We start from the raw sequence: 21,616 nt of genomic DNA, 5'->3' as shown, positions 1-21,616 counted from the left end.
TCTGCATCAGCTACACGAGGCAAGGGGATAGAGGAGTAGGTTTTCATATCTTTAACGCAATACACTTTTTCAGACAAAGCAGCTATTAAATTACTTATTGCAGGAGACAACTGTGCTTTCATCTAAATGATCTGACAAGAGAGGTTCCAGTGTCTCTAAAGATTATCTGGGATATTTAATATTTAAGATGACATTTTCATGAAATAAAAGGGCAGCAACAATTTGTCTGGGTTTTTTAAACGTCTCAAACGAAGAAAATTCCTAAAGAGGAGAAAACAAAGAAATGGAATAGAAAATAACCTCTCACAGAATTAGCCTTTGGGGTTTGTAGACCCCCCTATGCATAGTACTACATGCACAGTATTTTCTGAGAACAGGGTAGAAAGAGAAGAGGAAAAAGAATTCTTGATCAGAGCAGTATTAAAACACTGGTCACTCCAGAATTTAACACAGGAGACATCTGTGCACATATTATAAAACAGGTTCAAGTTCATGTGCTTCATCAAAGCATGGCTTGTTATTACAGCAGTGAGTCTTGGGCCCATGTGCTCACCTGTTCTCACCTCGCATGCTTCTATGCCCTCTTAGGCTTCCTGTTTATGAGAAACAGAAGCAGATTTGTTCTTGCTTTCCAAATCAAAATTGGAAAACAGGATTTGATTCTGGCTTTCAGTTCTGCTTTGGAGAGCAAGCAAGAAACTCAGTGTACTGATTCTGCTGCAAAAGGAAATGTTAGTTCATGCCAAACAGCAAATTAGGAAAGAACTCATGACACACCTGGGAAGGAGGAAGTCTGGGTCTTGTTCATGTAAGACTAAACCATAATTTGGTGTTGCAGTCAACCCAATAAATTCTGCTCTTTCTTAGAATTAGCTTTCTTTCTCCACAGAAAAAAGTACAGCGGTACCTGGAGCAGCTGGTGAAGGCAGTGTGTAATTCTTTTCTTCTTCCATAAACTGCAAGGCAACAGTGCAGAAATTGCTTTCATACTGGACTACAAGGTGACTCAATGCAACCACCAACTCCTGCGGAGAAGCAAAGAAGGAAAAACAGGCCTCTAACACCGTGCTTGTCAAATCATTGATGACAAAGTACTCGTATGACTTTAAAAGCAGACTCGAACTATCTCAGAGAGATGAAAATAGGGTATCTGCCATCCAAAGTTCAAATTCAAGCAATATTTGCTGAAATGCTATAATTCTCTTGATTGCTAAAGCAAATTTTGCAGTGCACAGTTAACAAAGTATGTGTATCTTGAAAATACGAGTTCTGTCCACCTAACATTAGTCCTGTTCACATAAACCAGGGCTAGATACTTTCATGGGCCTAGAGGTTAAATATACAGTGTTCCCTCGCTTCTTCGTGTTTTGCTTTTCGTGGACTTGCTGTTTCGCAGTTTTTAAGAGAAGGGATTGAGTGAGTGAGAGAGGGCTGGGAGGGGGCAGTAAATATATAGCATTCCCACTTCATGGATTTTCACTTATCGCAGGTGGTCCTGGAACGTAACGCTCGCAATATGTGAGGGAACACTGTAATCCCCAGAGGCTGCATTCTTTGATTCTTTCAATTTGGTGGGAAAGGGAGCCCCATTTCCCTTTAAAATCTCATGCTTCTAGACTGTGTTTTCTTGAGCACCTTCTGTGAGCACAATACTGCTTTAAAACAGTGTGTGCCTGTAGCATAATGTTACCTTTTTGAATAGTTTTTATTGAATTTTATAAATACAAGGGTAAAAACACAAGACCATTAGACAAACAAACAATCCGTCAACAAACAGGCAAATAACATCTACACTAGTAACAGCAACAATATCAGACCTCCACCTCTCTCTAACATGGTATTTAGAATTACATTTCAGACAGTTCTTCTAAAATATTCTTTTCTTTCTCTTTTTCTCTCTCTTCTATATTCTACATATATACATGCATATATACACATACACACATACATATATATATATTTCTATATACACACATACATTTACACATATTTTTTCTTTTTTCCGATTCCCCTCTCTTCTGATCACTTTTTCTTTATTCATTCCTTTTCTTCTACTTTCTCTCATCCCCCAGTTTATCTTTGCTTCTTCTTTTATCTTTCATAGTTCATCTTATATGCTTTATCTTTCTACTTTGCTATTAATCATTGTCCTCTTACTATTAAGTCTTGTCATATTAGTATCTTTATCCTCTTTTCCCTAAGCCACTCTTTAACGGGGTTCCAGTTTGTTGCTTTTACCGGTGTATTTCGTAAGGATGCCAATATGTATGTTAGATGGTCCATATTAATAATGTCCAGGAGGACTTTGATTATGTTTTCTTGCCCTGGTGAAGGGAGTTGGATTGGATGGCCTTAAGTATTTTCTGTTGGTCATGCGGGGTTCTGTGTGGGAAGTTTGCCCCAATTCTGTAGTTTGTAGGGTTCAGGGTGCTCTTTGATTGTATGCGAACTGAGAATCCCAGTGACTACAACTCCCAAATGTCAAGGTCTATTTCCACCAAACTCTATCTGTGTTCATATTTGGGCGTATTGAGTGCTTGTGCCAAGTTTGGTCCAGATCCATCATTGTTTGAGTCCACAGTGCTCTCTGGATGAAGGTGAACTACAACTCCCAAACTCAAGGTCAATGCCCAGTATTTTCTGTTGGTCATGGGAGTTCTATGTGCCAAGTTTGGTTCAATTCCATTGTTGATGGAGTTCATTCAGAATGCTCTTTGATTGTAGGTGAACTATAAATCCCAGCAACTACAACTCCCAAATGACAAAATCATAATTTTTTGAGTGATGGTCACTCCTTGTGTTGTGAGATGTTTTGTTGCCAAATTTGGTGTGATTTCGTTCATTGGTTCTTTTATTTTTAAGGTACTCATTATGCACAGAGCATTTAGATAGATAGATAGATAGATAGATAGATAGATAGATAGATAGATAATGTAATTTAAGAATGCTTCCTGTGGACATATATATATATGAGAAAATACTACTTTGAAAATGACTTGTTCTCCATCTTCCCAAAAAAGGAAGAGTTTACAGAAATTGGTGTTTGTCCAGTCAAACTCAAGCTGCTTTAAATATCTCTTTAGCATTAACATGTCAGCTTTCTGTCAGTTTGGGGGATACTGGATTTCCTTCTTGTTTGAGCAAGGAACCCCACAGAAGTGATGCCCACACTATTGCTTTTACAAAATGGTAACCATTTATTAACTGGTCTTGAGCCTATCTCCACCCAGGCACTAACTTGATTCCCCCACAACAAAATTCATATTTAAAATTTGAAGAGTATTTGATTGTTCCTGAAGCTGCCAGTTGTGGAAGAGTTCTGAGGAGAATAGATGACAGTTTTCTGAGGAGAATAGATGACAGTTTTCCTTGCTTGCTCTCGTATAGGGGGCTTTGGAGCACCCAAGGTGTTAATTAGTTATTGGTTAACTAATTATTGGTTGATAGACATTAACTTGAAATGGCTTGTCTATGTCTAGATCTCACTGGGACCAACTGCAGACACATCTTGCTTCCAGGATTCCCTGGGGGTCTATTATCCAGAATGGCTCCCTTCCCTCAAGCAAAGGGGCGGGAAAAATTGCTAATACAAACCAGGAAGGATTTTCTTAAACTTCGCCCTCATAAAACTAACACAAAAGTGACTACTCTGTGGGTGATGAATCCTGATAAAAGGAACTGGAACTTATACAGTTCCAGCACAGTGTTACTGAAGAGTCTTCTTCAAGAAAAAAAAGTTATAATGGACAGCTCAACTGTATTTTCCATATAAACATCAATAGAAGTCAATAATATTTATGGAAACTGATTTCAAGGGTTCACTTACAACTAAGATGAATATTTATGTTTTGATGAGATCCATAAGATTCACACACACACACACACACACACACACACACACACACATCTTAAAACATACATATCCCATCCCAAAAACAGACAAAAATGATTTTTTGTGTGTGTATATGTATAAAAATATTATTTAAGCAATAATCTCCATTCCACTTTCTAAATCAGAGGTGTGTATTTCCCAACTCAGCCTAGCAGAACCCAGACCAAGATTGTTAGAAATGTACTTTTTTTCTCAGCTCCTTCTCTATAGCCAAGATTTCCTTCTTAGTACTAGTGTTCGGGCATTAACAATAGATGTATTTTCCCTGTTTATTTCATTGTCACATGTTTTCTTCTTTCCTGTAACACATTATAAAACTTCTGTTCTGTGAAAATCTTTTTGTTTTATAAAAAGGCAAAAGAATCAGTCCCTAAGAAACTAGTTTTCTGACAAAATTAATACCAATCTGTCACTTTGAGTAGGGACGAGGGAACATTTTTACACTTAGCTTGGTGAAGCATTGATTTTCCCTTCACTTCAGGGAAAAGATCTGAAGAAAGTTCGTACATTGGTCTCCAAAATAAATCCTCTGCAGCAAAGAGGCCCTTTAGTCTTGGCCAGGTTCCTATGTCTCTTTGACTAAATGCAGTATTGTCAACGTGATATTTTGTTATTGGAAATACTGAACCATAAGTTGGACCATAGTTCCATTCTGAAACATCTTATTAAATGGCAAAAATCTTACACAAAACAACTAGGCCACCTCATCTATCCTATAGCGATTCCAGTGTGCCTAATAGAAATGTCATGGTTTATATCAAGAACTGCAGGATTATTGTCTCAATGGAAGAATTCAAATCTGATATTTTTTTGGAAAGGGACGACCTTTTTAGAGATCACAACCTTTTGGGAAATCAGAATCTCCATAACCTTTTGGAGAAAAATGGCATTCACAGCCATTTGAAAATCATAATCCTTTGTAAAAGTATGATCTTTCAGAGAAGAGCCAAAAACTTGTTTGAGTAAATTCTTCTTTTCAGTGGTATATAGTCACATGTACTTATGCAAGGCAATTTGGCTTTTCATCTGTTAGACTGATAACCTAGTTGTCTCTGATCTGTTAGGAGCAGAGATTATGCCAATGCACAAAATATAGCAGTTCTTCAGAAGTGTTCTTTTCAGTGCTCAAAAACATCCAATCTTCCATAAAATATCTTGTTTTTATATCATGCTCTCGAGAAACAAACAATAAAGCAGACTTTGTTATAAGTAACATATAACAAAGTTTACTCACAACCTTCATGTATTCAGCATACAGGTACACAACTTGTCAATCCACTTACAGATAGGATTTGAAGTAGTTTTGCTGTGCAGACAACACAGGGCATCTTTCTTATAATCCATAGGAAAATGAGTTTGCTTTTAACAATCCATAGACTAATAGCGTCTATGTGTTCTAAAATGGAGTATGAGCTCTCAGCAGTCCCAGATCTGATCATGTGGTCTGCAGCCTCTCCCACAACCTCAAGAGACAGAGTAAAGGGAAAGCTGCATACCAAAACATACATATATAATACAGTAAGCAAACAGAATAATATACAAAACACATTACTAGTGGGGGCTTGAAGAAGGTTGATATTTCCAACAATATTTGGTGAATGGGAAAATGAATAGCTTAGTATAGTTAGAGGGAGCTAAATTCACTATGTATTTTTCTGTGAAAAAAGGCAAAGATTTCTGGTTCTGGATGCTGAAACTTGGACTCTCAAAACACCAGCTGCTATAGTATTAAAATGCCAAGATAGCAAGAATTGAGAAAAATTACACATTTACAGAGAAGAACAAGCAACTTATATCACTGCTCTTTATTAATAGCCATGAATGTACTACTAATCTCCTATTTACACAAATGGGAATTAGAAATAATGAAAGGCACTTCCTTGCAATAAATATGCTGAAATCAAGCAGTTCTGGCCAAAGTGTCTCTCTATATCATCAAATGATTAGTGTGTCACTGTTCCGTAACAAAAAGTCAAAATGTTACATTTCCAAGGGACCACAATTTATTAACTATTTTGATGGTTTTTAACTGTGAATTCTTTAGTGCTATATGTGTTTAATGCTATTTTAATGTTTGCATTTTTGTATATTTTAAATTGTATACAAATGCTTTTATGCCAAGCTGCTTTGAGTCCCTTTTGAGGAGACAAAATGGGATATAAGTAAATACGATAATGATAATAATGATGATGATGATGCAGTCTTTCCTTCAGATTATGGAAAGTCCTTTGCAGAAGAGAAATATCTGGCTTCTCCCTTGCACTTCCATATCCACTATCCTTCCACTTACAGTATTGCCACATACTTCATGTTACCAGTAACAAATATTTCATTTTTAAATTTTGCATGTTGTAAGGCATGATACTATAATAAGGACGGAAATCATGCAGCCTTCCAGATACTTTTGTACTGCAAATCCCAGCGAGCACATAATAGTGAGGGATGGGGGAGCCACAGCCTAACAACATGTGGAAAGCCATGTGATTTCCACCCTTGCTCTGCTATCAAAATGGAGATGAATAGCGGAACATTACAAAGAGAGAAGGTGACTCCTGTTTTCAAAGAAAATAACAAAAGCTACGAGAGATTCTGCAGAAGGTCTAGGTGCTGGCAATAAAAGCGGAGGGAACTAATCTCATTTCCTTTTCCTCCTCCAAAATGAAAATGGTGCTGTATAAGCCTGACAGTTTGCTGCTGATAGGTATCATTTTTCTTTGGCATTCAGCAGCGTACTTTCCAACAGTGGATATGTTGCCAGGCCTAAAATAATCCTTTTAAAAATGCCTGGTCTTTCATTATTTTGTTATACAATGCTCTTTTCTGTTTCAAAGGGATTTCTCATACTGTACAGCAAATGAAATGCCACACTGATAAAGAATCCATGCCTTCCCCTTCTGGGCAAAACAGAGCATCCTGACGTTCAAGACTGTCAAGGAGCAGCATTCTGTGTTTTAGAAAGATGTCCCCTGGGAGGAGGCGATGATGTTAAAGTGATCTGTGGTGCTCCTGCCCTCAACTCAAGGGCTTCTCTTCTGCAACCGCCCCGTGTCATCTTTTGCAGCCAAGTGTCCTCTGAGTGATGAGTGCTACCTTTGAGTGATGAGATTAATTTTATTTCCTCCAATACAGGAAAGGAGCAACACAATGGCTGAAAACATAAAGCCAAGTGCAAGCTGACATTTATGAAAGCCTCCCGGGATATGGAAAGAGAAAGAGATCTATGACGGGACATACAAAAGAGGGATGGAAACCTGAAGAATGGCCAACCAGTATGACCTGCAGAAATGCCAAAGCATCAGCCACCCAAGATCCTTGAATGGGACTCTAGGCATTAACCCTTGCATTATACATTTCTCTTGAGACAGCGGTGCCAAGTTCTTCCTTGTTTAAAGGAATTTTATTGTGAAGAATAAATGCTTCTTTCACAGGAAAAATGGCACCTGAAACTGCTTCAGCTGCCAAAAATTCAGAATAGTCCAAAACAACCAAGCAAACTAATAACTCCCTCCCGACAGCCCAGATTCTCTTCTTCACAAATGTGCTGAAGGCAAGAGATTAAAACAATGGTAAATGGATGAACAGTGGCCATGTGGGATATAGAATGGGAAGACTGCTGTGGTATCAATTTTACAATTATAACCCTATTGGCCTATAGGCAAAGAGACTACAGAAAGATGTAAGAAAATCTGCAAAGAAGTAAGAAAACTTGGTTGGATACATAGCTGTGCTCATGAACTATGATCACAAGACAACTGCAGGAAGCAAAGCAAATCTGAGGACAGACAACCACCAGCACTACCACTTCTACACAAAATATTCATATTACTTTTTCATGCTAATCCAAACGAATGATCTACAGAGTGTCAGCTTGTGGCAATGTCATGTTTTGCTTTATTGCTTAATGCTGACAGAGTAGGACTTGAAGTAGTACATGTAAATGGTGTTCTTTCCATACAGTGTTAATAACTGATGAAGAGTAAGTATATTCTAGAAAAAGGACCTGTTTGTAAAAGAAGAGTCCACTAGGAATTCTAGATTACACTCAGACAATTTTATCAAGGCTATTCAAATATGAATTTTTAGATACATATTTCATTAAAATGGACATTTAATGGTTTTTCCTGATCTAAATTGCTTTGGAATTTCTAATGAGGCAGGTGAAAAGGTAACTATACTTTATTCACATTTGCAATTTCTATAGTACTTTTCAGAGACCTGACTTTCAAATACCTGAAAGATTTGACAAATTTTTCACATTAGCAAACTGAGTTTTACTCTACAGTAATTTGAATATAGCACTGAACCAGTATTTTAACTCATGTTTCTATTTAAATGAATAATTAGACCACTTGTCTATGCCTAACTTTCCTTATTTAATGTTTAGAAAAGGAAATAGTTATTGCACATGTCACCAAATATCTTACTTTGCTCAGTTTTCAAAGGGCTAAAACTTATGTCTATGTGGATTTCTTAAATCTTGGGGATTTTCACAATGTTTGCTGTCATTTGCCTCCTGCCCACTGTCTCATGGGTGGGGTAGGGGAAAAAGGAGATAGACCCAGAGGGAGAAGATGAGCCAGCCACGCAAAATGGTTGATGTAGCCTCTGGCCATGTAAATCATGATGTAAAAGAGAGGCTTCACAAAGCTGCTGAGGGGGCTGTCTGAACAGGCAAGGAAGAGGGAAACAGAAGGCAAAATTGTTCTTATTTAAATACAATGAATATTAGCAACATGTCTAGAAGTAATTACCTACAAACAAATGGGAAACTGCAGTTCCCATTGATCGTAGGTCCATTTAGTTCAGCCATATTTACTGACTGGCAGAGAGACTAAAATATGGACCCTGTATAAACAAAAAACATTATTGGACCCTGAATCTTTCTCCATTTTCCATCTATCTAAGTGATGAAGAACTGAAATTAATAATGAAAAGCAATCACAAAAAGGAATAGCAACCCAAGGTGTATCGTTCTTTGAATAACATGGAGGCAGTTGGACCTACCCCTCCCATCCCTTTGCTATACCTTTCGGACCATGGGACTTCCATCATTGATGAGCTGAGCCAGCATCATTGCAACGTTGTGATCAATTGTAGTAGAGTGATCAGTCCGCTCAGCTGAATTGCCTACGAAGCTACCAAGTGCAAAGACTGCAGCACAGCGAACCTGCAAAATAAATTGACCACAGTTGACCAAACTGAACACACTGCAATCCTTATGTTTTCAAGAATGCATTCCATAAGCACAAAATGAAATATTCCTCCAATATTGTTTAAAATGCCCTAACTTTGGTGGGAGAGCTATAATGGTGGATCTCTCCTGTGGACCTCATCTGGAGTTTAACTTCAATAAACCCTAAACATAACCTATGATGGCTGGATATGACAGCAATCTTAGCCCAATACATTTGAGTAGGGAAAAGGCCGCTTCGGACAGTTAAACTAATCAATAGGGCTTGAATCCTTAATTGATTAATCAAACTGACTAAAAATTATTTGTTGTTTATTCATTCAGTCACTTCCGATTCTTCATAACCTCATGGACCAGCCCACACCTGAGCTCCCTGTTGGCTATCGCCACCCTCAGCTCCTTCAAGGTCAAGCCACTCACTTCAAGGATACCATCCATCCATCTTGCCCTTGGTCAGCCCCTCTTACTTTTTTCCTTCCATTTTCTTCAGCATCATTATCTTCTCCAAGCTTTCCTGTCTTCTCATTATGTGACCAAAATAGTTCATCTTTGCCTCTAATATCGTTCCTTTCAGTGCGCAGCCAGGCATTACTTCCTGGAATATGGACTGGTTTGATCTTTTTATGGTCCAAGGCACTCTCAGAATTTTCCTCCAGCACCACAGTTCAAAAGCGTCTATCTTCTTTCGCTCATCCTTCCTTATGGTCCAGGTCTCACATCCATAGGTTACTATGGGGAAAACCATTGCTTTAACTATGCGGACCTTCGTTGTGAGCTAAAAATTATAAAGTGCTCTGAATTTTTAAAAAGGTGTCTATGATTAACAGAGCAGAGTGTTTGTCTGCTTGTTATGCTATACACATCCATAGGCACAGAGGATTACCAAATGTATGTATTATCTAATGGGACAAAATCAGACAACAGTAAGGTTTTAAACTGGATTCATCAACTAATTCTGGTATCTCCTGTATGAATATATTCCCCGTCCCTCTAAAATGCCAGTTTATGAAGCAATCTTTTCAAATTATAATCTGGCCCTCCAACAGTTTGAGGGACTGTGACCTGGCCCTCTGTTTAAAAAGTTTGAGGACCCTGGTCTATATACTAGTCCCCAGAGGAGCAGAAAATAAACCAGCCCCCTCTATACTATACTCCTACTGATGCAGCATAGAATTGCACTGACTTTTTAGTTGCTGTATCACACTGTTGAATCATGTTTAGTTTGAGGCCTAAAAGACTCCTAGATCCCCTTTACATCTATTGTTTCTAGCCAGGTCTCACTCATTCTATATCTGTGTGCATTTATTTTTATTGCCTAAGTGAAGTACCATACATTTCTCACTGTTGAAATTCATTTTGTTAATTTTTGCCCAGCTCTCTTTAAGGTCCTTTTTATTCTGATCCTGTACTTTGGGGTACGAACTATCCCTTCCAATTTGGTGTCATCTGCAAATTGGACAAGTGTGCTTCTATTCCATCATCCAAGTCATTGAGAAAGATGTTGAACAGCACTGAGCCTAGGATAGACCCCTGTAGCATCCCTCTGGTCACTTCTCTCCAGAATGAGGCGGAGTCATTGGGAAGCACTCTTTAGGTTCAGCCAATCAACCAATCCATAGCCACCTAATTGGAGCATTATCTGGCCCAGATTTTATTAACCTATTTGTGAGACTGTCATGTGGAACCTTGTCACCGGCCTTAATGAAGACAAGATAGATTATATTTACAGCATTCCCTTCATCTACCAAGTTTGTAACTCTTATCAAAAAATAGATAAGGTTCATCTGGCATGACTTGTTTTTGAGAAACCGATATTGACCTTTTATGAGTATGATATTCCTTTCTAAGTGCTTATAGACTGTCTCTTTAATGATGTGCTCTAGAATCTTTCCTGGTATTTGTGTCAGGCTGAGTGGATGGTAACGGTTTGAGTCCTCTTTTTCTGCCTTTTTAAAAATAGGGACATTTGCCTTCTTCCAGTCTTCTGGAACTTGTTCTGTTCTCCAGGAATTCTCAAAGATTATTGCCAGTGGTTCTCAAATGACTTCTGTCAGGTTTTTTTTCAAAACTCTTGGATGTAGTTCATTGGGCCCTAAAGACTTGAATTCATTTAGATTAGCCAGATATTCCCATGTTGCTTCTTTATATATTCTGTGCTGCATTTCCCACCTACTGCATCATCTGCTCCATCATCCCCAAGTTGAGAACTCCTAACGTTTTGGGAAGAGACTGAGGCACAGAAGATGTCGAGCCTTTCCTCTGTCCAGTTAGCATTTCATCATGATTTGTACGCAGCTCTCTGCATTTCCTTGTTTTTTCTTTTGCTACGAACATAACAAAAAAAGCCATTTTTGTTGTGTTTAACCTTGTTTGCCTGGGCTCCTTCAACTATTTAGCTTTTTTACAATTATCCCTACACATGCTGGCTATTCCTTTAAATTCCATTTTGGTGATTTCTCCCTTTTCAATTTCTTGTACATGCTCCTTTTAAATCTTAGCTCAATCAAAAGATCTTCAGACATCCATCCTGGTTTCTTATACATCTCCTCATTAGAAAAGTTTGAAACTGTGCTTCAGTATCTCACTTTTCAAAAATTCCCATCCATCCTGAAATTCTTTCTCTTTTAGTATTGAATTTTCCCTAAGTTTACTGAAACCAGTTTTCTTAAGGTCTAAAGTGCATGTCAGACTATGCTTGACTTCTCTATTCCACTGTATAACAAACTCTAGGTGAACATCGTTACTCCCACATCAGGAACCTATCACTTTCACCCCATTTATCAGGTCATCAATGTTGCTTAGGATAATGTCTAAATTAGCGGATCCCCTTGTTGCCTTTTTCACTTTCTGGACCATGAAATTGTCTGCAAGGCAAGTGAATAATTTGTTGAACTTCAAAATCTTGGCAGAGTTTGTCTTCCAACCAATTTCAGGATAGTTAAAATCTCCCATTAGTACTGTATCTCTTTTTTGTGAATGTGTAATCATCTGTTCTAAGGGGGCATCATTCAGCAGCTCTCTCTTGGAGGTCTGTAGTACACTCCAACAATAGGATTCCTGTTGTTTCTTTCCCCCTTAATTTCTACCCAGATACTCTCAACATGGTTTTCAGAATTTATATCATGGACATCACAGGTATAAATGTCCTTGATACACAATGCTACTCCTCTGCATTCACCTTTCCCATTTGGCCTGTCTTTCAGAAGCAGGTTATACCACTGTATTACTGCATTCCACAAGACCAGAAAACAGGTGGCCAGGAAAAGAGATTTAAAAATGGGCTCAAAGCCAACCTTTAAAACTCTGGCATAGATACTGAGAACTGGGAAGCCCTGGCCCTTGAGCGCTCCAGCTGGAGGTCAGCTGTGACCAGCAGTGCTGCAGAATTTGAAGAGGCATGAATGGAGGGCGAAAGAGAGAAACGTGCCAAGAGAAACTGATCCTGTGCTGAGAACACTGATCCTGGAAGACTATCCTAATCGGCCAACGAGGGATCGCCTAAGTAAGTAAGTAAGTGCTGCATTCCAATCATGAAATTCATCTCACCATGTATTTGCGATGTCAGTGATGTATTTGCTTTATTATATTAAGAGTTCAAGTTCACTGTGTTTATTCCCCATGCTTTGTACTCTAGTATAGAGACATCAAAGACCATGGGCCACTAAATGCTTGTTCGAACTTTTTTCCCTTTCTCTTTGTTGAGTTCTTTTTTTTTTTTTTTTGCCCAGTTCTCTCTATGACAGTTGGGATATTCTCTCTGCCTACACAAATGCTGACTACCTCCCTCAGATAACATTTTAAAAATTCCCCTCTGGATGCTGACTCTTCCAGGGGCACCTGCACAGTCCCTGAGGACAAGCTCTGTTGCACATCTTCTTGCTGTGCATCATCACTGATGCTGGAGAGAATCTCAAGTTGATTATGCAGCTCCAAATTTACAGAATGATTCCTGGTTGTTCTACTCCAGTATGAGCTCTCTCAACGTCTAGTCTGGTAGAATTAGGAAGAGAATTAAGTAGAGAATGGAACAGAAATCCGAGCCATATTATATTTCACCCAATTTTAACAGAATGAGAAATGAAACAGATTTTAAGGACTGTGGGCACTACTTTAAGATCATTCAAAATATAGATGAGATAATCATCAACCTGGCAAAAACGAGGCACACTTTCTAGTACTAATATATTTTATTTATTTATTTATTTATGGCATTTATATGCCACCCTTCTCACCCCGAAGGGGACTCAGAGCAGGTACATTTTGTCCCTGATAACTGCATTATTAAGCATTGTCTTGTAAGAGGAATGCCTCGTTTAACTCATACCATTTCTGCAATACACATATTTAATCACCAGATTAATCAATTAAAATTAATACAATTAAATGAGCGGACACTTCTTTGATCAAGTTGCAGCCCTACTGATTAAGATTTAACAAAGATTTCATAATGTTAGGTAAAGACTTTCAAAAGTTCAAAGCTGCAAAAAAGATTGTGTGACCAAATTCAGCACAGGTTCCATTCTTTCCAATGGATGATTAACTCCAATGTTAGACCCTTACCTCTGGGATTGGGTCAGACAGAAGGCTGTAGAGCTTTTCATGGGCACTGTCTCTCACTCCACACCACCTGGCAGAGTCAAAATTTTGCCAGATACGTCCTAAGCAAATAGCTACCCACTGGCGTAGAAGAGGATGTGGGTCATTTAGCTGCTCCAGGCAAATGGCAATAAGGTTCCCTTGAAGACAGGCTTCCTACAACAAAGTACAGTACATGAAATTGCAGTGAACTGCTTTCAAATATAAGGATAATTTTCCAGAATGTGGGGAGAATTCACCAATTTAAGATAGTAATACGTAGACTTTTAAAACGCAAAATTATTCAATTCAGATGTGGAACCTACCATTTATTTTCTCAATGGTACTCACCTGTCCTGTATTGTAGTTGTTGACAATCACTGCCAGGATGAAAGCTGTCATTGTCCTGTGTTCAGCCTTAAAAAACACAATAAATATATTTATTTTGGGAGCTTCAAGAAAACAATAAAAGAAGTCTTTAGAGTAAAGTTTTAAAAGACAGATAACATCCTTGCTTCAGGAATTCATGTTCTTTGACAAGGTGAGATGTTGAGAACTTTCTGCTTGAAATATAAGAAAAATGTGGTTTAATGAAAACAAGAAACTGACCATGAAAATTATGCAGCCCTTTTCATGCAGTAATAGGGCTTCCCTTTGACAGGGAATTTGTTCATTCAATTTTTAATGTGAATTCAAGTCTTCCAGTATGAGGGAGGTAAGTGCTGTTTTCAATGTAAATGTCAACTGTCAGAGAACAAAACTTCTGCTAATAAATAACATGCAGAGAGAAATATATCAGACAAAGAAAAGACATTTCAAAAAAATCATTGTAACCTTCTATAAAAGAAATTTGGGTATCTTCTGAATACCATCAATGCCAACAATGCTGTTGCTCTGTGCTTCAATTTAATATATTTACAAAATGATATAAACAGTGTTCAAGGCCACTTTGGATCGCAAGTGGAAGGAGAGACTGGAAATCATTTTGTACTTTGTTACATTTTTCCTCTTAAGTATAAGATTGAAAAAAATTCAGAGAAATATAGTGTCACATTGATTCATGTAGGCAACCCTAGCATAATAACAAAGGGGAATTGTCCATAAGGTAGCCACTTCTCCTGACAGACTGAGCTATGCATTTTGTAAAAATGTGTACAATACTCTTTTCAAATGGAATCGTATTTTACATACCACTAACAGTAAATTCAAATCCACTATGGCCTCATTTTCAAGGAGGAAAAACACAGAGCAAAATAAAAAGGTAAAGAGCAAGAATCATTAAGATCCTTGAAATCTTCTCTTTGACTTTTTAAGTACACGATGTTCTTGTAAACAAAAACGTAACTTTAAAACATAAGAAAACCCATAATGGATCAGATCTAGTGCTCTATATCCTAATAGCTGCATACAGAGTCTTCTGGGAAGCTCACTCCAACACATCCAGTGACATATTGCCTCCATGAACACTTATTTCAGAGAAAACGATTAGATTTTAAGATGTCACAATATAACGTCTGAGGCTTGTTTTTGTTTTGTTTAGATGCAAGAAACAAGTCCGTGGAAACTTTTTTTTTTTTTTTTGCTGTGAATACGTCACTTTCACCCAGTAATACGCCTTTAAAGGAAAGCAATTTCAATCAGTTTGCTCTGCATTACTTAACAAAACATTATTCATATTACAGTATTTACTCAAGTCTAAAGCTCACCTTTACTGGCTAAATTACTTTGCCAAAATTAGGGTGCACATTAGATTAGATAATACGGTAATCTTAACGCTGAGTAATGCAAAAGAAAAAGCTACTTCAGGAGCACTTGGAGCTCCTATCTGAGGGATGTCATCTCTAATTTAATTGTCACGGCTTAATGCTATGCAATCCTGGGATTTTTAGTTTGGTGAGACATCAGCATTCTTTGGCAGAGAAGGCTCAAGGCCTTATAAAACTATAGCCCCCAGGATTCCATAGCATTGAGCCATGATTCATTTTACAGCATAGATGCCCCCAAGATTTTTTACCCCACTGTTGAAAGCTTTGGTTCTCTAACATTTTTATTTTTTTAAAAAGAATTCGAAATATGCAGCAATTATAATGGCCAAATTACAAAAAGTGCACTTTTTCCTGCTCCACGTTACAACTGGCAGCAAATACTTTTTTGGGTTTCAGAGTTTTGGAAAGTGAGATGCGCATTAGATTTGATGGCACATTAGACCCGAGTAAATGGTATATGTACATGATAAAAAAAACACCTCTCACCATGTACAAAACAAATTGTACAACTACATCATAAGAGCAGCTAAAAATAAAGCAAGGAGAATTTATGTAATATTTTTGGGTATGAGTAGGACTGATTATTTGACCTTACCGGCATGTAGGGATCTGCCAAAACAGAAAGGAAGTATTTGTGGCCATTGTCTTTCACAAGGTCAGCTTGGCATGACTGAAAAACAAGAAAGGGGGGGGGGGGGGAGAGAAAATAAAGAATACAATAACCTGAAAGGAATTTCTTTTATGCCATCGGGAGACTTATGAATATTTCATGACATAGTAATTTTTTGGCTTCAAATCCAATTTTCAATTGATTTGAGAAACAAAGAACTTGAATGTCCTTTTTCCAGGATTCTGGCCAAGAAACCTTGGTCAAGATTTATATTATGGAGGCACGAAATAACTGCTCCAAAACTCAAGAGTCCATGGCCCTTGGGCAAGGTTCCACATGCTGTTCATTCAGTTTTTCGACTCTGTTTGGAAAGCCCTTGGTAGCAACTACCAATAAAACGCATCTGCAGAGAATATCTCAGTTGTTGCTCATTCAGTCCAGGCAATGTACCAAACATATAGTCATTTACAAGCCAGGTGTAGGTTATGTATATTATATAAACGTATTTCTTCCCTAACTTGTTAAAAATTCAGGGTTTTTCTTTGTCTCCTGTTGTTTTTATTGTTGTGGTTGTTGCTATTTAAGAAATTTATACCCTGTTTTTCACCACTTAAGGATCCAAGGCAGCTTACAGCAGATAAACACATGCCTAACAAAAGTTAAAACATTTAAAACCAAATATTAGTAGTTGCTGTCACACGTCCTAAAACATACATTAAGCTATAATAAAACTTTAAAACCATCCACAAATACATCATGCACTCCAGGTTCTTCTTCAACTTTGTAAATCCTGAGTGCAGTCAAAAGCTTCCTTAAAAAGATAGGCTTCCAGGCTCCTCCTAAACTCCAACAGAGAGGGCACTGCTCTAATTTCCCCTGGGAGGGCATTCCAAAGGAGGGGTGGTGCTCCCTAAAGGGATGCCTCTCTGGAAATCTTTAACCTCTGAACTTAGTCAACACCAGACTTTCCCCACTAGATCTGAGAGTTCTCACTGGCATGTATTGTGGGACCTGCTGTCGCAAGTAGTCTGGGCCAATGCTGTGAAGGGCTTTAAAGGTCGAAACCAGCACCTTGAATCAGGCTTGGAAACTAATTGGCAGCCAATTAAGTAGCTTCAAGAGTGGAGTAATATGTTCTCTTACATCTGCTCCCATTAGAAGTCTGGCTGTAGATCTTTGAACAAACTGAAGCTTCCAAACTGTTTTCAAAGGCAGCTCCATGTAGAGTGCATTACAGCAGTCCAGGCAGGATGTAACCAAAGCATGTACCACCATGGCTGTCGATTTTTTCCAGGAAACAGTCGAGGTTGGCGTTTCACTTTAGGTTGTGCAAAGGTGATCCTGGTTACCTCTGTCATCTGGGCTTCCAGGTTTAAGAAGGCATACAGAATCACACCCAAGCTGCGGACCTGGGCTTTCAGGGACAGTGTAACCCCATTCGGCTCAGACTTTAACCCTATTTCTCGATACATACGACATAAGACCAGTAGTACTTCAATCTTTTCTGGATTGAGGTAAAAAGTAGTAGAGTTTGGCACTGTCTGCATATAGGTGATACCGGACCCCAAAACTCTGGATGATCTGTCACTGGTTTCATGTAGATGTTAATTAACATTGGGGGAAGTGATGAGCCCTGCAGGATCCCACAGACCAACAGCCATGAGGTCGAGCAGGACTCCCCAACACCATCTTCTGCCTATGACCCTAGAGAAAGGACCTGAACTACTACAGAGCTGTGTCCCTCAGCCTTCTCTTCATCCTAAAATCAGAATGATGTTGGTAAAAAGAATGAATGTGATAGTGGGTATGTGCCTCCTTCCCAGAGATAACTTTGGAATGCAAGTGGGTCACTGGGCATTAGCATTTTTCTTTGTTCTTCACATAACATGGGACAATATGATAAGTTGCAATGCTCTGCTGAAAGTACTTAGTCCATAGTGTGACCATATTTATATCTCAATCTGAACATGTTTCATAACAGAAACGTCGTTCTTTCTAGTCTAAATCATCAATAAGGAAATTAGAGACATTTCAGGATGAAAAACAGCTCATATTTATAACATCTAGAGATTTGGGCTGGTCCATGATGTCACAAAGAGTCGGAAGTGACTGAACAAATAAACAACAACAAAAGAGATTTGTTTATCTTTAAAGATTCCATTAGATGCTCTCCAGTTTTCGTTTTCTCCCCTAAGTATTTAAGATGCAAATAGAGAGATATATACTATTTCAAACTTGCAACTATATCATTAAATGGCAAAATGTGGCTTTCAGAGGATTTTTAGGTATGAGATTTGGAAATCAAAAGAAGTGATGGTTCAAGTGCCAAGTGTAGTAAATGACTATTTTATCCTAATTTACTGTCCTATGATATTAATTAATATTACATTTCTTCTCAAGCACCTAAATTTCTGAGAAGCAGACTAATGTCAATATTAGTGACCATTAAGATTAGCACCAAATAGTGTATGTAATGGATTGTAGTTTTATTGTTGGTTGTTGTGGTGTGCCTTCAAATATTTTCTGACTTATGGTAGGCCTAAAATGAATTTGACTGACTGGCTGAAGCAGACCCCCCCCCCCCCCAATATCTGAATTTAGATTCTAAACAAGTAAGTATAGGTCACTGCAGTGTACTAACTAAAATACTTTCATATAATGATATATTATGTATAGTTATAAGCTTGCCCCCTCTTCAATATGACATTCTTTCAAATATTTAATACATATTTATGTGTTGTCTTTAAATATTTTTATAGCCCCTGGAGGCTTTGAAAAATAGAAGCTGAAATGTTTTAGGGTTTTTATACCATTAATATATCCATCAACTGAGTGCCATGAAACATGTTTTCTGAGCCTTCTAAAGATCGTAACCAGTGGAACCACATGTACCATTTCTAATGGAACTTCCTTGTCTGCCTTTTCATCCCTGAACCCAAATGACAGGGAAGACATACCTCAAGCAGCTTTAGGACATATTCTCTGATAGCCTGTGCATGTCTTAAGACTGTCAGAGAAATTTTTGCACATTATGTGGCAAGGAAGATAGTCTTCACTTTTGTTGAGGTTGGACTAGAGATTGTGCTCTCTCCTGGGAAGTATGACTGCTACTGACACTTTAACCTTTTCGACATCTGCTCAAAACCAAATTGCTGCCCTAACATTTTAGCTGCATGGCACGGTATTTCAATTTACAATGATTCTGTCCTTCTATGGGTTTATACCGCTAGGTCTTATTGTTTTTCTGGTATTTTGTATGACTTTTTGACCATACTCTTGTACATACCTTGAGGTTTGAGAATAGTTCAAACAAACAAAGCTGGGGTCAGAAACTATATCACAAATCTGTTCTAAGGGAAGAGCACAACAGCATCCAACAGTTTTCTTTGTTTGAAATCGTAAAACTAAAGCAATGGTAATACCCTCCCCCTTTCAAACCAGGGCATTGATAAGGAAAGGAGAAGATTAGGCAGTTAGGGAGGAAATGAGTTAGGCAGGAAAGAAATGGGCAGATGTGGAGAGAACAAAGACAAAATTAGCATCTGAGTGAAAGGATTAAGACTCATCAAGACATGGTGATAAGATGAAAGTAAAGGTAGAGCATAGAAGGAGGAACCTATCAGCACCAGAAAGAAACAGAAATAGAGAAAGGAAATGAGAACTGGAAAAATTACTATTACTGGAGAAACTTGATAAGCAAAGGCAATGTATAGGTCCCAAAGAAGAACCGTATATTCTGTTGAGATAATGGAACTTCAACTGAGAGACAACAGGAATGTTCCAATGAATTCTCAGAGCATACATATATATATATATATACTGCAGCACCCTCATGGTAAAACAAATGATAGGTAAACTATGAGTCTACAAGATTGCTCTGTCAGATAAGCAGATAAGCAGAACTCATTCACCTTAAATTCAATGGATTTCTTTCCAGTTCTGCAGAGTTCCGTGGATAGCCCTGAGGCTGATCTGTTCCAAAGTAAAAGGCACATGAAGAAGCTGCTACTCAGAACCCAATGTACATTATTCTCCTGTAATGGTTGCTTCATAGAGCAAGCTATGACGGCAGCAGCTTCTGACATACATCAAACATTTTCTTCAGGACACTTGAAGTGCCATCATCAGTCAGCTTGCAGAACAAGGTTTTTTTAAAATAAGGCTTTGATTAGACAGTAAGCCCATATATTAGAGAAAGTTAGTTGATAAATAGGTTGATCAGCTGCTATACATCATTATTGCTTTTATAATGTTACTTTATGTACTGCTACAAGAAGCAAATAATAGCAGTCTTTTTTATGTTATGTTACTTTTTATTCAATGTCCCGGAAGACTATTTTTAGCCTGTAATACTGTTTTGGTTTTCACCCAGGGGCCTTTAAAGGGGGGGGGGGTGCCTCTCAATAGTGCATCCTTCAGATATACATGTCCTCCTTGCACATGCATTTCACTCATCATTTTGATAGTGCCTAAGAATGAGACACAACCAAGTTCTTCTGATGAATTTCGCTTTGAAAGTAAGCTTTCCCCACATTTCACACAGGATGTCAATTAAATGAGAATCAGGGAGCCTGGGTAGTTAATAATTCTCATCCAATAATGCTTTTCCAGGCATCCCATGTTTTGGGGATGACATATTAAGGGCAGAAAAAGAGGATGAATAAATATATACATATATATTTTTATATGAAGTACTACAGTAACATTGGTAGAGAGGAAAGAAAGAAAATGCAGTCATCGCTAATAGTCAACATGGATTTATCAAAAACAAGTCATGCCAGACTAATCTGATCTCTTTCTTCGATAGAGCTACAAGCTGGGTAGATGCGGGGAATGCCGTGGATGTAGCGTACCTGGATTTCAGTAAGGCCTTCGACAAGGTCCCCCATGACCTTCTGGCAAGGAAACTAGTCCAATGTGGGCTAGGCAAAACTACGGTGAGGTGGATCTGTAATTGGTTAAGTGGACGAACACAGAGAGTGCTCACTAATGCTTCCTCTTCATCTTGGAAAGAAGTGACAAGTGGAGTGCCGCAGGGTTCTGTCCTGGGCCCGGTCCTGTTCAACATCTTTATTAATGACTTAGATGAAGGGCTAGAAGGCATGATCATCAAGTTTGCAGACGACACCAAATTGGGAGGGATAGCCAATAGTCCAGAGGACAGGAGCAGAATTCAAAACGATCTTGACAGATTAGAGAGATGGGCCAAAACTAACAAAATGAAGTTCAACAGTGACAAATGCAAGATACTCCACTTTGGCAGAAAAAATGAAATGCAAAGATACAGAATGGGGGATGCCTGGCTCGAGAGCAGTACGTGTGAAAAAGATCTTGGAGTCCTCGTGGACAACAAGTTAAACATGAGCCAACAATGTGATGTGGCGGCAAAAAAAGCCAATGGGATTTTGTCCTGCATCAATAGGAGCATAGTGTCTAGATCAAAGGAAGTAATGCTACCCCTCTATTCTGCTTTGGTTAGACCACATCTGGAATATTGTGTCCAATTCTGGGCACCCCAATTCAAGAGAGATATTGACAAGCTGGAATGTGTCCAGAGGAGGGCGACTAAAATGATCAAGGGT

At 38.3% G+C, this 21,616-nt stretch overlaps 1 protein-coding gene across 4 annotated transcripts in view; it reads right to left on the bottom strand.

The window, feature by feature from the left end:
* Positions 1–21,616, bottom strand: part of RPTOR (regulatory associated protein of MTOR complex 1) — a 422,313-nt gene that overhangs the window by 118,563 nt on the left and 282,134 nt on the right. For all 4 annotated transcript variants that reach the window (XM_060764302.2, XM_060764303.2, XM_060764304.2 and 1 more), the window contains exons 14-18: positions 16,020–16,094; positions 14,010–14,075; positions 13,644–13,835; positions 8,919–9,059; positions 908–1,025 (exon numbers count right to left, since the gene is read on the bottom strand). In XM_060764302.2, the coding sequence (XP_060620285.1) occupies positions 908–1,025; positions 8,919–9,059; positions 13,644–13,835; positions 14,010–14,075; positions 16,020–16,094 (592 nt within the window). The remainder of the gene's footprint in view (positions 1–907; positions 1,026–8,918; positions 9,060–13,643; positions 13,836–14,009; positions 14,076–16,019; positions 16,095–21,616) is intronic.

Source organism: Anolis sagrei, chromosome 2, assembly GCF_037176765.1.
Source record: "Anolis sagrei isolate rAnoSag1 chromosome 2, rAnoSag1.mat, whole genome shotgun sequence".
Taxonomy (NCBI): Eukaryota; Metazoa; Chordata; class Lepidosauria; order Squamata; family Dactyloidae; genus Anolis; species Anolis sagrei.
Note: the sequence above shows the minus strand (reverse complement) of the source record. Positions and strands in the feature narration are given on the sequence as shown.